The sequence below is a fragment of the Sphaeramia orbicularis genome, chromosome 4, assembly GCF_902148855.1.
Source record: "Sphaeramia orbicularis chromosome 4, fSphaOr1.1, whole genome shotgun sequence".
Lineage (NCBI taxonomy): Eukaryota > Metazoa > Chordata > Actinopteri > Kurtiformes > Apogonidae > Sphaeramia > Sphaeramia orbicularis.
Window position 1 is genome coordinate 36681176 of NC_043960.1, and position 19882 is coordinate 36701057.

The following is a 19882-nucleotide window of genomic DNA, read 5'->3' on the forward strand; positions in this document are numbered from 1 at the left end:
ACACTAGACAATCAATGAACCTTTAAATACTCTACATGTCAGGCCCAAAAGAGTAATCTGATGTCTCCTTAGGACCCAAACACACAAAAATGAAAAACATCTACTTTAAAACACATCACACAATATCAGAGAAGCATCAAAGTAAAAGTACAAATACTACAGAGTACAAATACTTCACTACAAGTAGTCAAAAAGTTACATCAGTAAAAGCACACATGTATTTTCTGCAGAATATACTTTAAAGTATTAAAATTCAAAGTAGGGTTCTATTCTTTCTGCTGTTTAAAGTGTTACGTATTGTCACAGAAATTTAATTCAATTCAATTCAACTTTATTTGTATAGCCCAATATCACAAGGTTATCTCAAAGGGCTTTACAGAGGCAGTTGGAGTAAACAACAAATTTAGAGAAGTGAAAATATTTTCCCCCTAAAATATAAATGTTCAATAGTGGGTAAAAAAAAAAAAAAAAAGTCTTAAAATTTTACAGTCTAAAATATTATCATGAAATATTTGGAGAAAAATGTTTTTAGTGTTTCAAAAGGTGTGGCTGCATCAGAAAGACACAAACAAATGCAAATTACTATTTTTTTGTTCATTGTTAACAAGTAAAATTTTTGAAAAAAATGCCTTTTTGACAGTTTCAACATGTCAGGCATGAGGGTTTTGAGAAAAATAATACTTGGCAGAGTTCAGTGACTTAAGAGTGATTGTTAACCCTTTCATGTTATTCATTCTTTGACTAAAGCTACATTATTTGCAGGATAACAACTCCAACTCTTGTCATCCTATTGCATTTTCTAATATTCGTTACATTCACGTTACTGTAAATGCTGCTGTGACATATGAATTTCTCCACTGTAGGATAAATAAGGCCTTATATTATCCTGATATATTGTTTAATGAATCCAAAACCTGTGGTTATGAAGAAATTCTCTATGAAGTTTACAGTTTAGGGAACAGTTTATTCACAGTTTAATCCTTTTGGTTTTTGTCATTTTGTTTCAGTGACTCCGGTTTCAAGAATATAATCACTGATTCATGACCTTTACCACAGTGCACAGTTACGTTATACACTGAAATTATATGTTTTGTTAAATCAGTGATGTATTATTTTGGTGGAAAGAGCTTTATGGATGTATATATGCTTAAAATGAATACCATTACATGTTAAACTGTTGATGCATGGAATCCACTACAATAAATAGCTGGGTATTATACAAGAGAAATAAGATACTGAAGAATTCCAATTGGAAATGTTTTTTGTCAAAATTACCACTAGTTTATTAAAAATTTATGCATGAAATGGTTAATGCAATATAACACAAATACATGGGTTGTCCAAAAACTTTTCCACCATTGTAGTCGAAGTATAAAGCAGCATAAAATGGAAACACTTTGTTAAAGTACAAGGATGTAGGATACCTGAGAAAATACACAAAAAATATCATGTAATTTCAATGCATTTTATTATCAGCTGGTGATCCAGTTAAAAAGGTTCTGTGAGTCAACTGAAGTTTGACAAAGGTGTCCATTTGGAAAAGAAATCATACTTTGTGTTTGATAGGTCAAATTTTACAACACATTTACATTCTTCTTTTTCTCAGTGACAATGATGCAGATGATGTGTTTAAAGTAATAAAATTAAATGAACAATTGTATATTTTTTTGAGAGGGTAATTATCCACTATCATACGTCTAAATGAATAGTCAAAGAAATAATTTATTTTATCTGTATTCAAAAGAATGTTAAGACCATGAATAGATATAAGATTCATTTATTGATAGCAACAGTGATTTCCCTTTATCAAAATAGATGCTTATATCTTACTGGATAGCTTTCAGAATTGTAAAAATGTTGGCAAAATTTTATTCTTAAAAATATTTTCAGAATGTAAAATAGGAGGTTGTTTTTAAGAGTATATGCACTTGAGAAAATATACATATGTAAGGCTGACCATTACTAGGAGGTGTACATAGAAATACACAGAAAGGAACACAACAAACAGTACATAAGTGCTTTAGCTTGGAAATATTCCCATATGTTCACAAAAAAGACATCAAAGACAGCTTTTAGAACAATATGCACAGCAATCACTGACTCAAGAGGTCTTAGAGACAAGTAGCACAGGAAAACAGACCAAGAGTGTTAAATTAAAGTGAATGTGGAACAAGTTCAAAGTGAATACATTCATGAAAACACAATACTTCTGCTCCTGTTCTTCTGTTTTCTATTGGTACAGTGGGCTCTGGAAACACAGTCTTGATTATATTTTAGCTTTAGGACATGCTGATGATAAATCTTTGTATTAAAAGTTGCATGAAGTATGTGATGTATCCCAGAGTCACCCAATATGAGCTGGGGTCAAAGGTTAAATTGCTTCAGTGTATGTGTGGCACAGATCTGAGCTGAGGTAAAAGGCAGGACGTGGCGTTCAGTGTCGAGCAGATTTACAGATTTTGTCATAAACCTCCGGGAAGGCCTCCTTACATCCTAGTTCCTCTCTCAGACGGTGATACAGCTGTCCATCAAACATCTCCCAGAATTCCTCTCGGTCCATGTACACATCAGCATAGAGCATCTGGAACCTGCAGGACACAGATGTCACATGGAAAACAGAGATAAACACTGAAAGCAAAGGAATGAACAAAGGAGGGGACTGAATCTGAATATTCAATGCATTATATTTCATCTCTCCAGTTTGTGTATATTTTAGCTCTGGGTGTAATCCTTTTGATAACGTCACATCGCATCCCTACTGCTGGACTTCTGTCAGTCAGTATTCTCTAAAATATCGTGGACCACATCTTTGAAATAATCTATGTCCTGAACTTCAATCAACATCTTCCTTACCATTATTTAAAAAGCATCTGAAGGACTGTAATTTACAAAAAAAATAAGGCTTTATATCATTTGATTTGTAGTTTTTACTTTTGACTTTTAATTATTATTTTACTTATATCATATTTTTATTCTTTATTTCTTTTGTGTGTATTGTTTATTTCCAGGGAAGTATTTATATAAGCCTTTTTTTGGGCTTCATTCCTCTCCTGCACAATGGTGTTACTTGCATGATAATTTCTTTTATTTGTTTTCATGTTGTTTGTGATGTTCAAATAAATACATACTAAATAAATACTAAACACATGCTAAATCCAGTGTGTTTTTTGCAGTGTTGTATATTAACAAAGTAATAATACTTCACTACAGTACTCAAGTATGTTTAGGGAGACTTTATACTTTACTGAGTATTTTTTTTTTTCTGTTTACGTTCACTTTTACTTCACTGCATTTCCTAACTCAATTGCCTATTTCTACTCCGATACATTTCTAGTGCACAAAATCATTACTTGTCGCAAAAAATAAATTAACCCATAAAATCCCAAGTAGCCACTGGCAAACAAAAGCATCTACTGATCTAAAATGTTTCATAAATTCTGAACCACTAATCCTATCAATATTTTTGAAATAATTGGTGTAAAGTGCAGTTTGTCATCTTTTCAATGTCATCAGATATGATCCATTTGGATGTTCAGAGGCTCCATAGTGAACGTGGAAACACTGTCATCTTCTATAACACTGATTTACTCATAAAACCCATGGAGCTGGATAAATGACAATGGGTGGAAACACTTGTTTTTATGTTCAGTTAATGATATCCTCACTGAAAAGTCACTTTTTGTCTTGAGTTTTCTCGGTTTTTGATATAATAACCCTCAACTTTAATCAGAGCTTTTATGAACATCTACATGATCAGGAAATTAGATATAGGAAAATACCAGATTTTCACTGAAAAACCACAAAATACAGAGGACAATATTATTTAAAAAACGGTGATATATCACTTAAGAAAAGTTAAATATAGCAAAAATAATATTTTGGAAGTGCTACAAAAGTAGCGCTGGGTCTTTATGGGTTAAAAGAAATTTGGTGGTTTCACTGCTGACATTACTAGTGACTGCAACAAAGTCAGGAAGCTGATTTGTCATTGGGCATAATCGCATAATGAACAAGTGCGAAACACCGGTCTGCACTCAACCTGTCGGCAATCTGTTGATGTAAGCAGCACACTGCAAAAATCTAAATCTTACCAAGTGTATTTTTCTCATTTCGAGTCAAAATATCTCATCACACTTAAAATAAGACATAATTGTCTAAAGAGTAACTTTTCAGGGAGATATAAGACCTTATTTTAGACAACAGATCTTGAAAATCTTATTTCAAGAAATCTTACCAAGATAATTTTCACTTGTTCCATTGGTAGATTTTTTTTTGCTTGAATTAAGCAAAAAAAAAACAACAACCTTGAATTAAGCAAAAAAAAATCTTGAATTAAGCAAACAAGTCTGCCAATGGAAAGAGTGAAAATTATCTTGGTAAGATTTCTTGAAATAAGATTTTCAAAATCTATTGTCTAAAAATAAGTTCTTATATCTCACTGAAAAGTTACTCTTTAGGTGATGATGTCTTATTTTAAGTGTGATGAGATATTTTGACTAGAAATGAGAAAAATACACTTGGTAAGATTTTGATTTTTGCAGTGCGGTGTAATATTCCAAATTTAGCCTGCCTTTGGTTTTACTTGTACTTCTACTTTCATTACTTGAACACATTTAATTGCAGATTACTTGATATACTTAAGTACAGTAAATACTAGATACTTAAAGACTTTAACTTCAGTAACATTTCAGTTGGTGACTTGAACTTCTACCAAAGCAATTTCTCGATAGGGTACCTGTACTTCTACTCAAGTGTGACTTTCCAGTACTTTATACAACACTGGGTCTTTGACACTTACCCGTGCACATCTCTGACAAACTTCTCCAGCTGACGTGTTGATGCTTTAGCCTCAAAGTGTTTGACTTTGGGCTCCCCGTAAGCCCCAATATCCACGTACAACTCCTCCTCTTGACCTTTGGGGTGAACCATCCCTCTGCTGGGTGGTAACAGGAACGGACACAGCCACAAAGGATAAACCTGAAATAACACGAGCTGTTTAAATCACAGAAGCAGAACTACTTTGTTTTTAAAATTAATTTATTATTATTATTATTATTATTTATTTATTTATTTATTTTTCTGTTGTTGTTGATATTATTATTGTAATTGTTTTGTATTGTGTGCTGTTGCTGATTTTTGGTTTTGTGTTGTTGTGTTGAGTGTATGTACATCCTGTTTGTTGAGTGAGTTGTGGGAAATTGTTGGTGCTTTGTTTTTGTGTTGTTGATGACCCCAGGAAGAGTAGCTGCTGGGGTATGCAGCAGCTAATGGGGATCAAACTAATAAACTAAACTAAACATAAAATTAACAGCTGATTTAATTCCTGTATTATCATCTTACATCGATGTCCTGGTGGAAGCATGTGATGGCGGCCTGCAGATGCTTCATGGGTATGAGCATGTCCTGGACCACGTGGTGTTGTTCATAAAGCCGTCTGATGGTTTCTCCCTGGGTGAGCTTCAATAGAGAGATCTTTGGAGGAACCATCCATCCAAAAAGCCAGCGAAACACTGGGTTGTTTCCAAACGGAATGATGTCCTAGGGGAAAAAGACAGAGATATTCATTTAGGTTTAGGTTTATGTTTATTCAGTCGTCATCCATAACACAGAAAATACACACAATAAGGCACATTTTAAGTCAACCGACTGAATTACATTGAGGCTGAATACACTTAGGCAGAAGCTAAATGCTTATATACACCTCGCCTACATTCAAATCAAAATCCATGTTAGGATAGCAATCAAAACAGCAAAACTTATTCCCTCAAACATATCTTTCCAAACCAATGTTCTGAAAACCATTAATGAATTGCACATCTTTAAAATTATATTTATGTCATTCCATGATTTAACCCCAATAACAGAAATACATCTTCTTTTTATACATTTAGCAGCTTTTTGTACAGTAAACATACAAACACCTCTGAAATCATACATAGTTTATATTAAACTTTGGATCAGAAATGTGAAAAAGACAGTTTTTCCAGTTTTAAATTATATACTACTTATAGATCTTCAATTTCTGGATTAAAGACTAGGCCATTTTAACATCATAACTAACTTGTTGTGCTGTAGTGTTCAAGGTCAGTCTTAGCCTTAAATAATCCATCTTTTATCAGGCTCCACCATATTTTACTTGGATACAGAAGACTGGTGGTTTTATTCCAAGATCTATCAGAATTACAGCTGCAGAGACATCACTACATTCCCTAGTTACTGTCTGATTTATTTAGTAACATGATCACTGTGTTCAGGGGTAGAACTTTTTGCCGTATCTTGATTTGGCTTTCCACAGCTTTCATTCTGCCTACTTGATGACAAGGGGAAATCATCACTACTCCATTTTTCAAGTATTATAAATAGATATACGTATCTCAAATATTATCCATAATTACCACCTCTATATACATATTACCTTGAGAAACTCTTTGAATTCTATGGTTTTACATAAGAGGACACAATAAAAAAATTATCTGGTCCTCATCAGGTTCTAAAGTTATTAAAAACTGACCTCAAGTATAAAACAAGTGAGACACAAGTGATTCCAACAGTGACGTCTTCTATAAAAATTCTGCAACTGAATACACAGACAAGAATTTGCAGACAGGTAGTGTAAACTTTGGTGTTGTGTCATCTTGATTATTGTTCAGCTATTTGGGCTTCTGCACCTAAGTCTGAGCCAAGGTTATTATCATTCACGAAAACTAACGAAATAACGAAAACTAGAATTGAAAAAACATTTTTGTTAACTGAAATAAATAACAACTATAATTAAAAGAAAAAAAACAATAACTAACTGAAACAGTATTGTGTGTTTAAAAAACTAACTAAAACATAAAAATAATGGATAAAATTCCCTTCGTTTTCATCAATGTCGAACTGATATGAAATCGATTTATTTCACTCGAGCAGTTTTAGCTGGCGGCACCATACGACACTTCACGGTCCATCACGTCTTGTCATTTGTCGTTTAGAGTCGGCCTCTCATCCCCACTCTACCTGACAACAGGGAGGTTAAAGTTTTAAGAAGGCAGCAGAGTCCTGTATGGGATTTCTTTGAATACGACGGCAAGGAAGATTAAAGATATGAAAAAACTAAAGCTAATATTAAAAATAAACTAAACCTAAGCATTTAGAAAAAAAACAAAACTAATAAAAACTAGCAAACCTGCTCTAAACACTAATTAAAACTAACTGAATTAGAGAAAAAAAAGTCAAAACTAAATAAAACTAAACTATAATGAAAAATCCAAAACTATTATAACCTTAGTCTGAACTTATAAAATTACAGTCAAAAAGGGCAATTAGACTTACTCTTGATTGTTGTTATAGATTTAGTGTTGACCAAACGCATTCTTGTCTTAGATGGCCGAAGGTTACTCAAAGGTGTTCTACCAGTTTATTGTTATTTATTCGCAACATTATTTACACCAAGTATCCTGCACCTCTTGCTAATCAAATTGGATACAACTCTGATGTTCATCACTACAGTACCAGAGCCTTAACTCAAGGTCTACTTACATTACCACACCCAAAAACTAATTCAAAGAAAAGCACTGTTGTATAGAGAGCCATTTCTATATGGAACACTCTTCCTTTAAATATTGGAAACATTTCAAGTAAGAAAGCATTTAAAAAAACATGTAAAGTCATTATTCAGGCTTAAGAGTTACTAGTTTATTTTGAGATTTTTTTTTTTCTCTTTTCTTTTCTTTTCTTTTCTTCCTCTCCTTTCTTTTTACTGTAACTGGATCTCTGTATGTAATGTAACTGGATCTGTGTATTGTGATTTTGCATCCTGAACCTTTTTTTTTTAATTATTTTTTAGAAGACCCCAGGAAGACTAGCCTGGCATTTGTGCGTCAGCTAATGAGGATCCTCAATAAAGAAGAAACAAAGAAAACACAGCAGATTAAATAGGTCTATATGACATTTTATCCATATCTAAACCTCGTGCATCTCTGTGGTTCAGTCACTCAACGTTACTACGACTAAAATACCTGAAGGCAAAATATACAATATTTTTCCTTTTTGTTTCATTCATTTCATTCAGTCTTGGCCCCTCATCTCTGCTCAGTGAACAAGTGAGAGGGAGTACTGGTTAAATGAGCAATACAGAGTCCAAGTCCCTTCTGGTCTTCAGAAAAAAATATGAACAGCGGACAATAGTGAGTGAAATAAAATGTTTTTTACAGTTTGAATTATGTCACCATTTACATATATAATGTTTAACAATTTAAAAGATTATTTTACAAGCCAAGAAAGTCATGGTTTGTGGCAAAGATAGTAAAGAAACCTCTAGCTTTGAGTCAAAAAACTGAATATACTGCATGTCTTGCATGTGATACACGTCACCTATACCAATATGACCACAGCCTTAGCACATTTTACCTCAATCCTTAAGAGTGAGATGAAAATGTACTAAAAGTAGGAGAAAATCACTACAGTCTGGTCATGCTGAGGCTGCAGAGACATCTTCAGACACTGAAGAGATTGTGGACAAAGACAAGTACAATAACACCACTTTCAGGTGTGTCATCTTTGTATTTACCTATTTTCACACCCTGATATAATTTTACCACAAACTGTAATTTTATGACTTGACTATAATTATCTTTAAAATTTACAAATATTATATGTAATTGATGGTATAATTTAAGGGGGATCAAAAAAAATTTTTGCAAACTTATTCCAAAGTCAAGTCCTGTGGCACACTACTGGAGGGAACAGTAATTCAACTGTTTATACACTGAATGAAATATAGAAATAAAACATTGTTTCTTGATTCTGTCAGTGTGATTATTATACAAAAGCACAAAAAAACACACCATACCTTAGCAACACTCTATGGGAATGATCTAGAGCAGGGGTGTCAAACTCATTTTAGTTCAGGGGCCACATCCTCCCAATATGATCTGAAGTGGGCCGGACCAGTAAATTAATAACATAATAATATATAAAAAATGCCAACTCAAAACATTTCAATGTGTTTTATAGTGAAAAAAGCAAAATTACATTATGGAAATGTTTACATCTATAAACTATCCTTTTAAAAATATGAATAACATGAAAAACCATGAAAAAACTGAAATTTATTAAGAAAAATAAGTACAATTTTAACTATATTTTGTCTCTGCTTATCATTTGTAAATGTGCATTACAACTTACAGATCACAATGGATCTGAAAATACACAAAATGTTTTAGTAACTGGCAGAATATTAGTAAAATTGCACTTACTTCTCTTAACACATTTCTAGTTTTTCATATTTTTTCTGAAAGGCTAGTTTGTAAATTTACACATTTTCATGTAATTTCACTTTTTTACACTAAAACAGAGGAAAAATTTAGAACTGTCATTATTTGTAGGTGAATTATTTGTAGGTTTTTATGGTAGTATTTTACTGATCTGACCTACTTGAGACTAAAGTAGGGCTTTTTTTGGCCCCTTAAGTAAAACAAGTGACTGTTAATATCTTGAGTGTAATTTTGCATTTCACAAATTCATCCAGCGGGCCGGATTGGACCCTTTGGTGGGCCGGTTTTGGCCCCCGGGCTGCATGTTTGACACCTGTGAGCTAGAGGGAAATGCAACAAAAGCAGAAACTGTCCTGCTCTCTCTCTCTCTCTCTCTCTCTGTGTGTGTGTGTGTGTGTGTGTGTGTGGGGTAAGGTTCTCCATTTGTGTGTGTTCTGCCCAGAGTTTTGTCTCTCAGACAGAACTGCAGCCCCTCAAAATGAAGTGAGAAAAGCAGCCGTGTAATTATTCCATTCTTGTTGTTCACATTGTTGTTGTTCATACACTGCATGAAGCTTTTATAGGTTGGACTTACAAACACATCCCTAAACACAGCAAAATAAAAGGGAAATACAGGCAGAATGCAGAGTCTCTGCAGGTAAACACACCAGACACTGACAGATATATATGTATATATTTTTGGGGGAAACATTACATACTTGGCCTATAGGGAGGTACAAAATGCATCTTAAAGATGATTGTTATCTGTTTTTTATACAATCCTAATATATTTGTCTGCATATATCAGTCTTGGCACACTCTGGTTGCAGTTTAGGTGGTCCTCAATACAGTAATACTAGCTTGGTATTTAATATTATATTTACATGAATGCTAAGGACCCTTTTATTACATTTAATGAGATTCCAATGTTCGGAGATGCTAGGATTGAATGGCTGTAATTTAATAGCACTCCTCTTAATTTCCACCAGAGGGCGGCCACAAGTCACCAACAGGACAAACCGGTCAATGACTTCTATCAGAAGTCTAATTGTCAATTAAAATCTACCCTTTGATCATCCCTGTTTCTGTCTGGTTATTTTCTGTCTCCAAAAACATACTTTCTAAAACAGAGAGTAGCTAAAAGCCCAGAGGAAGCTCCTACAGATATCTGTCAAACCCATACTATGCATAATTCATCACACCATTTACTGGTACAGAAAACAAAGGATGCCAAACCCTCTCACTAATGGCTAATGGTATGTGTGTGTATGTGTGTACGTGAATATGAAATGTGTGTGTGAACGACAGAAAGAGCATTAGAGTGCAATAAAGAGAAGTGAGTGAGCAGTTGGTAAGATGATGGAAAGGTAAAACCTGGCAGATGTACAAAGTCTTTTAATGCAGTCCTTTTATCTGTGAGTTTTGCAAGTACCTGAAGCTCCCAGAAGATGCTGCGAGTGTGTCTGTGGTAGTACTGTCTGAGAGGGATGTACTCCACTCCTGTGCAGTCACCGTTCAGGTAGCCCTCCACATGTTTAAAGAACCAGGGTTTAAAGTGCAGGCCGATTCTGTTGATCTGAAGGAAAATAGACGCTTAATTTGACAACCGTGCAAAGACAACCACATCTACGAATGCCATTGACGCACACCTTACCTTATCAGGCTCTGCGTGGTCCATCATAGTTCCTGTCATAATGACTGCACTGTCCAGAGTATACTGAATACCCTCTACAAATGTGTTCTGCTTGTTTTGTGATGCCTCCGTGAAGCGTTTACAGATGTTCTCCAGACCTCTGACTGGCTCGTAGCGCAGCTTCACCCACTGCTTAGCGGGGACTATTTTAATCTCAGCTGCAACCAGGAAGCCCAGAGTTCCACAGGACCATGGGACAGCGTGAAACAGATCTGAATTGTCCTCCTGTGTGTCAGTCATAAGAACATTTAAATCTTTTAACCGTTTTCAAGGAACCTTCATGGAACATAAGAGATATACAGCCAAAATCTATTTATTTAGTTTTAGGATTAAGTTTAGGATGTGGCTAAAACAACTTGGCTCAGCTATAACCTTCACCCTAACCCCCAACTACTATTTATTAAAAGGTTCTTTTTAGATATGACTGTACACATAAATATGGCATAGTTTTGTTGATGCATGTTTTCTCTCGTCATGTCTGTACTGTATATTGACTCTTGAATTAAACAAGGGGTGTCAAACTCATTTTAGTTCAGGGGTCACATATGATCTGAAGTGGGCCGGACCAGTAAAATATAACATGATTCCATACTTTGATTCCATACTATGTTGTAGAGTGAAATAAAGTTAAATTACAGGATGAAAATGTTTATACCTAGAAACTATTCCTTAAAAAAATGTGGATAACATGAACAGCTGGAAATTCTTTGAGTATAATTTTTCAGTCAGACTCTACCATAAGCCAGACAACATCCTTTTGGTTCTGTCAGACCTAAGTAGTGGAGCCAGTTCTATAACAATATTGCCAAAGTGTCACTTTAATTGTAACTTAATTTTAATGACGACATTTTTGTAATATCAGAAGATTTCATGTATAGAACATGTTTGAACCACAAGAATGCCATTAATTCTTAATTAATGACATATAAGTGCAATTTTAACGATATTTTATCTGAGTTTATCATTTACACATGTACATTATAACTTATAGATCACAGTGGATCTACAATGACACAAAACATTTAGTAATAGACAGAATATTGTTAAAATTAGCTTACTTCTTGAATGATTTTGCACCCGTTGATTGGTAATATCTTCAGTGTAATTTTTGCATGTCACAGATTCATCCTATGGGCCGGAATGGACCCTTTGGTGGGCCAGTGTCGGTCCACGGACCATATGTTTGACTCCCCTGCATTTAAACATCTAACTTCAACCTCTGCATATTCTAGAAAACCCCTGTTTTTGTTGTGTTGTTGTGCAATAATTACATAACTCTGTCCAAACCACACTAGTTTCTGATCCAATCAAAGCCAGCACTCACCTCAGTACAACGGACTAAGCTTCCATCAGCTAGAACCAGTTCATATGCGACACAGATGTGTTGAAACAGCCCATAAATATGAGAAGATGACTCGATGCCTGTACCCATCACCAAACCACCTGAAAGAGGAGCAACAATAACCGATTCAAACCATGGCTGTTTATTTTCTTCCCAGGTAAAAAAAACAACAGTAATAAAATATAAAAACACAAACAGTGTCTGCCCACTGTGATATGTATGTGCCTGTGTGGACATCAGAATAAATGAATGTACCGCGGACTGATGGGAAAACATTAGATTGTTGATGCGCAGTTTATGACATCAAGAAATCCATTATGAAACCTGATCCACGGGTGCTTCCAACACTGCAGCCATTTCCTCCCAGTTTCATCTTTTGAGCTACAACATCAATCATCTAACACAATTACAGAAATTGCTGAAGCTCCAAACAGGAAACAGCGATTAAAGGAGGAAATGCAGGATCTCCAACAACGGAGCGGGAGCTGTGGAAATCATCTGTACGTCTATTTGTAGAAAACGGGCGGAACAGACGATGACGCTCTGATGATCCCCTATAAAATTATCAGGAATAACTGTAATAAAGAAAACCTACCCACAGTGAGGTCATCCAGTTCAGGCAGCACCGGCAGTGTCCAGCCAATAGAGTTGAGGAGAGCCGTCAGCTGACCCATGTTTGCCAAAGGCTCCACTCGGACCACCTAAAAACACAGAAAACTCCAATCAATAAAATGTAATCCTGCTAGCCCTGTCTGACTGCACTGCATTGTCACATTATTCACTCTCTCACTATAAACAAGCATTAAATAACATCCGTAAAGTGTGCATTTCTTTTGAAGCATTTATGTCTGAATCTATGTATGAAATACCATTTTTAATGCTGTTGAAAACAAACATATTACCTATTATTCTAACTTATTATTCTCTTGTTACGGCTTTCACACTGTAAATTCTACTTGGTAAACTTACCATCATCTCAACAATACCCTAAAATACTGATCCTGGTTTGTTTTTAGTATTTTATCAAAAACAGCTTTTTAATGTCGAATTTAAAGATGTCTGTCCTCCTCCACCCACAAACTGAATGGATGGTCAACATCTATTTTCAGCTCTTGGCCTGGAAATACTGTCAGTAACACTTCAACAGTTACATCTACTTTTCTATAATGCATTTCATTTTATCACAACTTTCACACATACTATTGTTCTCTGTACAATCCGTCATTGTCGAGAACAGGGGTGTTGCAGGCCAAAGCCAGGCCACCAAACGGTCCAGTCTGGCCCAGGATAAATTTATATGTGGTGTAATTTGAAAATTACACTGAAGACGTTAACAGTCAAGGGTGTCAAACTCATTTTAGTTTGAGGGCCACATACAGCCCACTTTGATTTCTAGTGGGTTCAACCAGTAAAATAATTACATAACAATAATAATGGATTACATTTATATAGTGCTTTTCTATGAATGCATACTCAAAGTGCGCACAGTGGATCCACTATTCATTCACTCTCACACTCTCCCTCTGGTGGTGGTAAACTACATTTGTAGCCACAGCTGCCCTGGGGCAGACTGACAGAAGCGTGGCTGCCAATTTGTGCCTACGGTCCCTCCGACCACCACCAAACATTCATACACCAGTGTGAGTAGCAGGACTGGAGGCAAGGAGGGTGAAGTGTATTGCCCAAGGACACAACAGCAAATGACTGGGACAGAGCAGGATTCGAACTGCCAGCCCTTGAGTTATTGGACAACCCACTCTACCATTTGAGCCATGGCCACCCAATATATATATACAATATATAAATACTAAGTCCAAGCTCTAAAATATTACCAGTTACTAAAAGTTTTTATTTATTTATTTATTTATTTATTTATTTGCACTTTCAGTATAAAATAAGACAAATGCATGCACATATCTCTCTTGATAGAGAGTAGGGTATGAGAATGTGCAGGTGAGGTCGGAAACCCAAAAGGCTTATAGAATGACCTGACCTTGACTTATATTTTAAACAAAATAAAAGAATGTCATTTGCATACCTTCCATGAAGTAGGGGATACATAAAAATCAAATAAAAGTAAAAGAAATGGTAGTTATATATCTATAAAAAAATCATTTCTTTCAATAACAAGAGTAAAAAGAGTAAAAAGAAATGAATAATAAATGTCTTGTGCCTTTGTAGATCCACCACAGTCTGTAATGCACATGGATAAATGACAGGTTGAAGCATAATTTTGTTAAAATTACATTTATTTTTCTATTTTTATTTCAGGTTGTTCATGGTTTTTCAGAGTCTTCACTCTTTTTGCAAAAGGATAGTTCATAAATGTAACATTTTCATACTTTAATTTTACATTCTTGTATTAAAACAAAGAAGAAAATTTAGAGTTCTCATTACTTATAGGCTATTACATTATCATTTTACTGGTCCAGCCCACTTGACATCATCTGTATGTGGCCCCTGAAAAATATGATTTTAACGTCCCTGGTCTAGAGGAATTATCTGTGCCATGTCATCCATCTATTAAACACTACTACATATCTCTCTTGTCATTTCAGTCCAGTGTCTATCAAGTTATTATTTAACCCCAGATATTCCTTATGTTTGTATCAGAGTTGGCACCAATAACTTCAGGTACCATTCACCTTTTATGTGGAATGAGTTACAAACTGTCCTCAACTTGAGACTTTCACTCTCAAGCCTTACATTTTTTTATTTTTTCCAATGTGATTTATCACCATTTGTTATAACATTTTCCTCTGTATTTTGTATCTTTCAGTGAAAATCAGGTCTTTTTCTATATTTATTTATTTTCTATATTCAATTTATCTATTTTATAACTTATTGTAAGTATAAGCTTTTTAGATCTTGATATATATATATTTTTTATTCTTCTATTTGTTTTTGACTTCACTGCTGTTTCGATTGTAATTTCATATCTTCTAGCGAATGTTCCTTGTTCTCAGGTCTCTCAGCCTGACTAAATAAAAATTATATTAAGTTATAAAATGCAATTTGGATCTTGTTTTTGTACTCAATATGTCCGTGAGTGAATTGCTGAGATCTATGAGTCACTAGAAAGAAAAGCATTTCAATTAAGAGAAAATGTATGTACGTCTTTTGTGTGCTCAATTGCATTTATTCATTACTAGCAATGTAACTGTATTCTCAATCTCAGAAATTAATTTGGTGAGGAGGCTAAAGTGTTATCACATTAAATAAACAGCCAACCTAAAATACTGAAACTTTACTTGTGATAAACTACAATGATTATTATTAAGACTGATGACACCCGAACAAAGAACAGCACCAGAATATCATTTAATAGGTGTTTCTTCCCACCTGCCTCTTTGTGTCCACCTCAAGAATGTCCATCATATTGATCATGATGTTCTTGTGGGTCTTCTTGTATTTCCCTACTCGGAGAGACACAGTGAGCCACCCGGGTCGACCCGTACACATGTAGTTCTTACCACCTTCCTTCCTCCACTCACGCACCTGAAACATTAGATGAAATTAGAACAAAAAGACTAAACTTCCAGTTCAGTTCAACAAAAATGAAAAGAAAACCAATAAACACAAATGTAATGAGTAATCAGGCAACAGAGATAAAGCGGCTTCAACAAAGTTTGCCTCTATGAAATGAAAAAATGTTCTGTAATGGCCAGTGTTGTGAAGTTTTCTTTCAAATGTGATATTAATAACTTGAGCATTAGAATAAATATAAGAAAAAGGCAGTAATCATAATACATACTTCCAATATTTCAATATCCCCCTTTATATACGACTGAAATTCTTTCTAGTAGTTCCGGCTTTGCAGTGGTTTTTATATTGACAATTGTTCATATTTAAAGATGTAAATTAAGATTCAGCTCTTTCTGAGTTTCACGACCAAGGTGAGGTTTAGGATCAGCAGAAAGTGACTGGTGTTTTATAATTAACTAGAAAAGCACTCAGAGAGCGCAGACCTCCACCAAGGCAGATCAGTTACCCACCCATTCACCACCAAAATTTAATCATTTGTTCCTTGTGCCAGTATCAACATTTCCTGAAATTTTCATCCAAATCCGTCCATAACTTTTTGAGTTATCTTGCACATGGACAGACAGACAAACAGACAGACAGACCAACGCTGCCAAAAACATAACCTTCTTGGCGGAGGTAATGATAAACATATTTAATGTACTATAATGTCTGCAAGGGCTTCTCTCAATAATCATTATTACGTAGTCTGTCTGGGTATTAGTCTCTGTAACAGTTAAACTAACCGGCTAGTCTGCTTTAACCTATGTTACTGTGATGCAAAATATTGATGGTTAAGAACAAAAACTATCATACTACATTAGTCCTACATTAACAATGATATGACACAGGGCTGGTGATAAAATTATGATTATTGTTAAAAGCAGTATATTTGTATCTAGGCCTGTTCCTATCATCTTTTGGGTTTATTTTGCTGACTTTTTGAGCTAAAACACTTCCAGACATAGTTACTTCATTGCATTAATTCATATTTAATGATCAATCATTATAATTGGTTTTGTGTTCTGCCTTGAGGTTTATGAAATGTCCTGACCATAACGAATGGTTTAAATGAATACACATTTGGTTTCTTCAACTTCATGACCAAAAATCAGCTTTTATACTTGACAGGGATTATGAGTTGACATTTATTGTAGTGTAATGGCAAAATTACTTATATCCATATATATTCATATATATTTTCATATATTTCACATATCATACAGGCTTCTAACTCTATTTCAGATATATTCATGTCATGTTTGAACTTATCCTCCTTTATTGAAGACAAATTAGTAGAGTAATATTTTTCCATAAGAGTAGTAATGGACAGATTTAGTATCTTAACATTTGTTGGTATAGCCCTTAATAATAACTATATGTCTAAGTGTTTTTGAATGGTAAGAAAAAAGTTGTCAGCTTTATGCACTGTTGCCCATGTTATTCCCATTTATAAACACTATTATTGACCTTTGACCAGGTGCAATGATCACATACTGAGTCCCAGTTACACTTTATCTATCAACAATAAATCACAGTCATGGTCATTTAATGCAAAGATGTAAAAATATTTTATTCTAACTTTATGGGCAACAGTGTATTTTTTTCTGGCAGACTTGGGACCCAGTGATGAGTCCATGGATATAATCTTGGATAATAGTATAAAACAATAATACAAACCCAGTATGGTTAAATGATGCACTGTAAGCACGGAAGCTGTATTTACTAAAATGCTTTAATTACAATGTACTTAAATTATTTAATTTTTATGACATTACTATAAAATGTTAAGTATATTCTACTAATTTGTAGACATAGTTGAAAGTACGAAGAAGTTTAAGTTGAATGGATTTAAATCACTAAGTTTTAGTCATGACCACACCTTTTTATCTCTGAATTGCATTGTGGGTATTGGGCATGTTGTTGAAAACGTGTTCTTTTTCTGTGCAGGGGTTCAACAGGGTTGTGGTGTTAGTGTTAATTTTGACTTAATGTGTGTATGGCTGTTTATTGGCCTTTTTGGGTTTGTTTTTGTATTTTTGTGGAGCTGCACCATGAGTGAGAGTCATAGGAAGAACAATAACTTTACTGTTCATCTCACATTGATCTAAGGTTAGGAACTTATACTATTTAGCTATAATACAAGTACTTCCTATATTGACAAATGACATTGATCTAACTTCCATCCATCCTACAATATACAAAGTACTTTATGTTACAAAAGATTTTAATTTAAATCAACGTGGAATTGAGTCTAATTAACTTATGATATTAAGTCTAATCATTATACAAAGCAGTTGACATTGCAACAAATTTTAAGTTAAATTAACTAGGCATTTAGTGTATTGTACTTAAAATAGCAATCCCATTCAAATCAAGCATTTAAGCTTAATACACTCAAGTTTTCATTACTCATTACTTAAAATTTTTAAGGAAACGAGTTAGCTGAGATTTTTAAAGTAAACTCAACTATCCGGTCTTACAGTGTGGGTTATCATCTAGAAACAGTGATACTATGCATCTAACAGTTAAATCTGAAATACTGAAATGGAAATAAACCTGAAAATTCATAGATTGTTCATTAGATTGTTTAGATCCAGGCCAATGATTATTTTCATTCTCAATTACTCTTTTGGTTATTTTCACAAATAATGGATGAAATGTTTGGTCAATAAAATTGTGGAAACTTGTTTCTCACAGCTCTAGATGCCATCCTCAAATGTCTTGCAGGGCTTGCAGACAAAATATTTTCAGCTACTGTTACAGAGAAGGGAAGCAACAAGATAATACTGACATCTAACAAGCTGGATCAGACAATCTGGATTTTTGTTTACTAAGAATAATCGATTAATCGCAGCAGCTGTGAGGCCTGAATGAATGTCTCCCACTCATTCATTGTTGCAGTGTAAGTTCTTCTAATGTGTTATGTTATTTATGAAGTTGATGCATAGGTCCATTAATAAAACAGCAGAACTACTTTTACACACAGATGCTCACCTGTCGCTGGATGTCTCGCACGCGCTGGTCGTGTAGTTTTGGCGCAGAGCACATCTTAAAAATCAGCCATGCCCTCACATAATAATACACATCAAATATGACAGACAGAGGCAGTAGGAACAGGCACACAAATATCCACCTCTGATGAATGATCACGTAATCGAGACCTTTGACTCTGATCCACAGCAGAAACAGAACAACCACACCGGCTAAATACAGCAGCGGATCCATGGCTCCGGAACCGACACTGCGAACAATTAGCTTCAGTTTCTGGTCAGACCTCCGCTGACAGGTGAAGAGAAAATGTGCACGATTATCCCACCACACAAACCCCACTCCTCATGGTCCCTTCACCACGATAGGTGAGCGGCAGTAGGTGGCCGGTGGGCACGTCCTCTGCTTTGCTCTGATTGGTCGTTGTCACGCAAGAGGCGGGACTATCTATACGTACTGCACGCTGATTCGTCACATGCATGGTTGTAGTGAATTCTGGGACGATATCCTCTCTGATTTTCAGCCAATCATAAAGCAGGAAGGCTGTCACACCATGCGCCCAGTTTTCTGTTACAACACTGCTGATACCAGTTACTGAAGTCAATAGAAAACAGTAAAGTAAAATAGAATATTGAAGAAGGGGATGAAAATGATTGAATTTGAATTAATTTTTGTCACTGTTATATAAACTTTTTATTTATCGCGTTGTTTCATCTATTTTTTTAAGCATTTTATATTACAACATTAAGTTGAAATGTGCTTCATAAATATCTATATTCCATTAGTTTTCATTTGTAGTATTCATTCAGTTATAACTCCATAGTGCTTTTCTGCTTGTTATTGTAACTCTACAAGTAATTTATTTCATTTTAATTTTCATGTAAAATGAGTTAAATTACTATTGAATCTCCAATCCACTCCCCTTAAAAGACCCTACAGCCAAAAATTTGGTAATGGTTGAAACCTGGGTCAAACTGATTTTTGTTGCACAATGTAGCCTTTTGAGACTTTGGGACACTGGGCTACAAAGAACCCCTTTGTCATATCCAGTATGCTTATTTGATGTTTATAGGAATTGGAAGTACACACACACACACA

At 34.7% G+C, this 19882-nt stretch overlaps 1 protein-coding gene across 1 annotated transcript; it reads right to left on the reverse strand.

The window, feature by feature from the left end:
- Positions 1–1451: 1451 nt before the first annotated feature.
- On the reverse strand, positions 1452–19165 carry dhcr24 (24-dehydrocholesterol reductase). Its single transcript, XM_030132960.1, has 9 exons — positions 18791–19165; positions 15614–15769; positions 12867–12972; positions 12254–12372; positions 10891–11154; positions 10669–10812; positions 5341–5538; positions 4799–4977; positions 1452–2588 (listed from the first exon to the last, which is right to left on the reverse strand). The coding sequence occupies exons 1-9, from the start codon at positions 19019–19021 to the stop codon at positions 2435–2437; spliced, it is 1551 nt and encodes a 516-aa protein (XP_029988820.1). The 5' UTR covers positions 19022–19165; the 3' UTR covers positions 1452–2434.
- Between the last annotated feature and the right edge of the window lie 717 nt (positions 19166–19882).

Coding starts and splice junctions, on each gene's coding strand:
- dhcr24 (XM_030132960.1), bottom strand. CDS start 19,021: ATGGATCCGCTGCTGTATTTAGCCGGTGTGGTTGTTCTGTTTCTGCTG. Junction 12,973..15,613: donor AGGTGGACACAAAGAGGCAG/GTGGGAAGAAAC, acceptor CTGTGTTTTTAG/GTGGTCCGAGTGGAGCCTTT. Junction 2,589..4,798: donor TTTGTCAGAGATGTGCACGG/GTAAGTGTCAAA, acceptor TGTGTCCTGCAG/GTTCCAGATGCTCTATGCTG.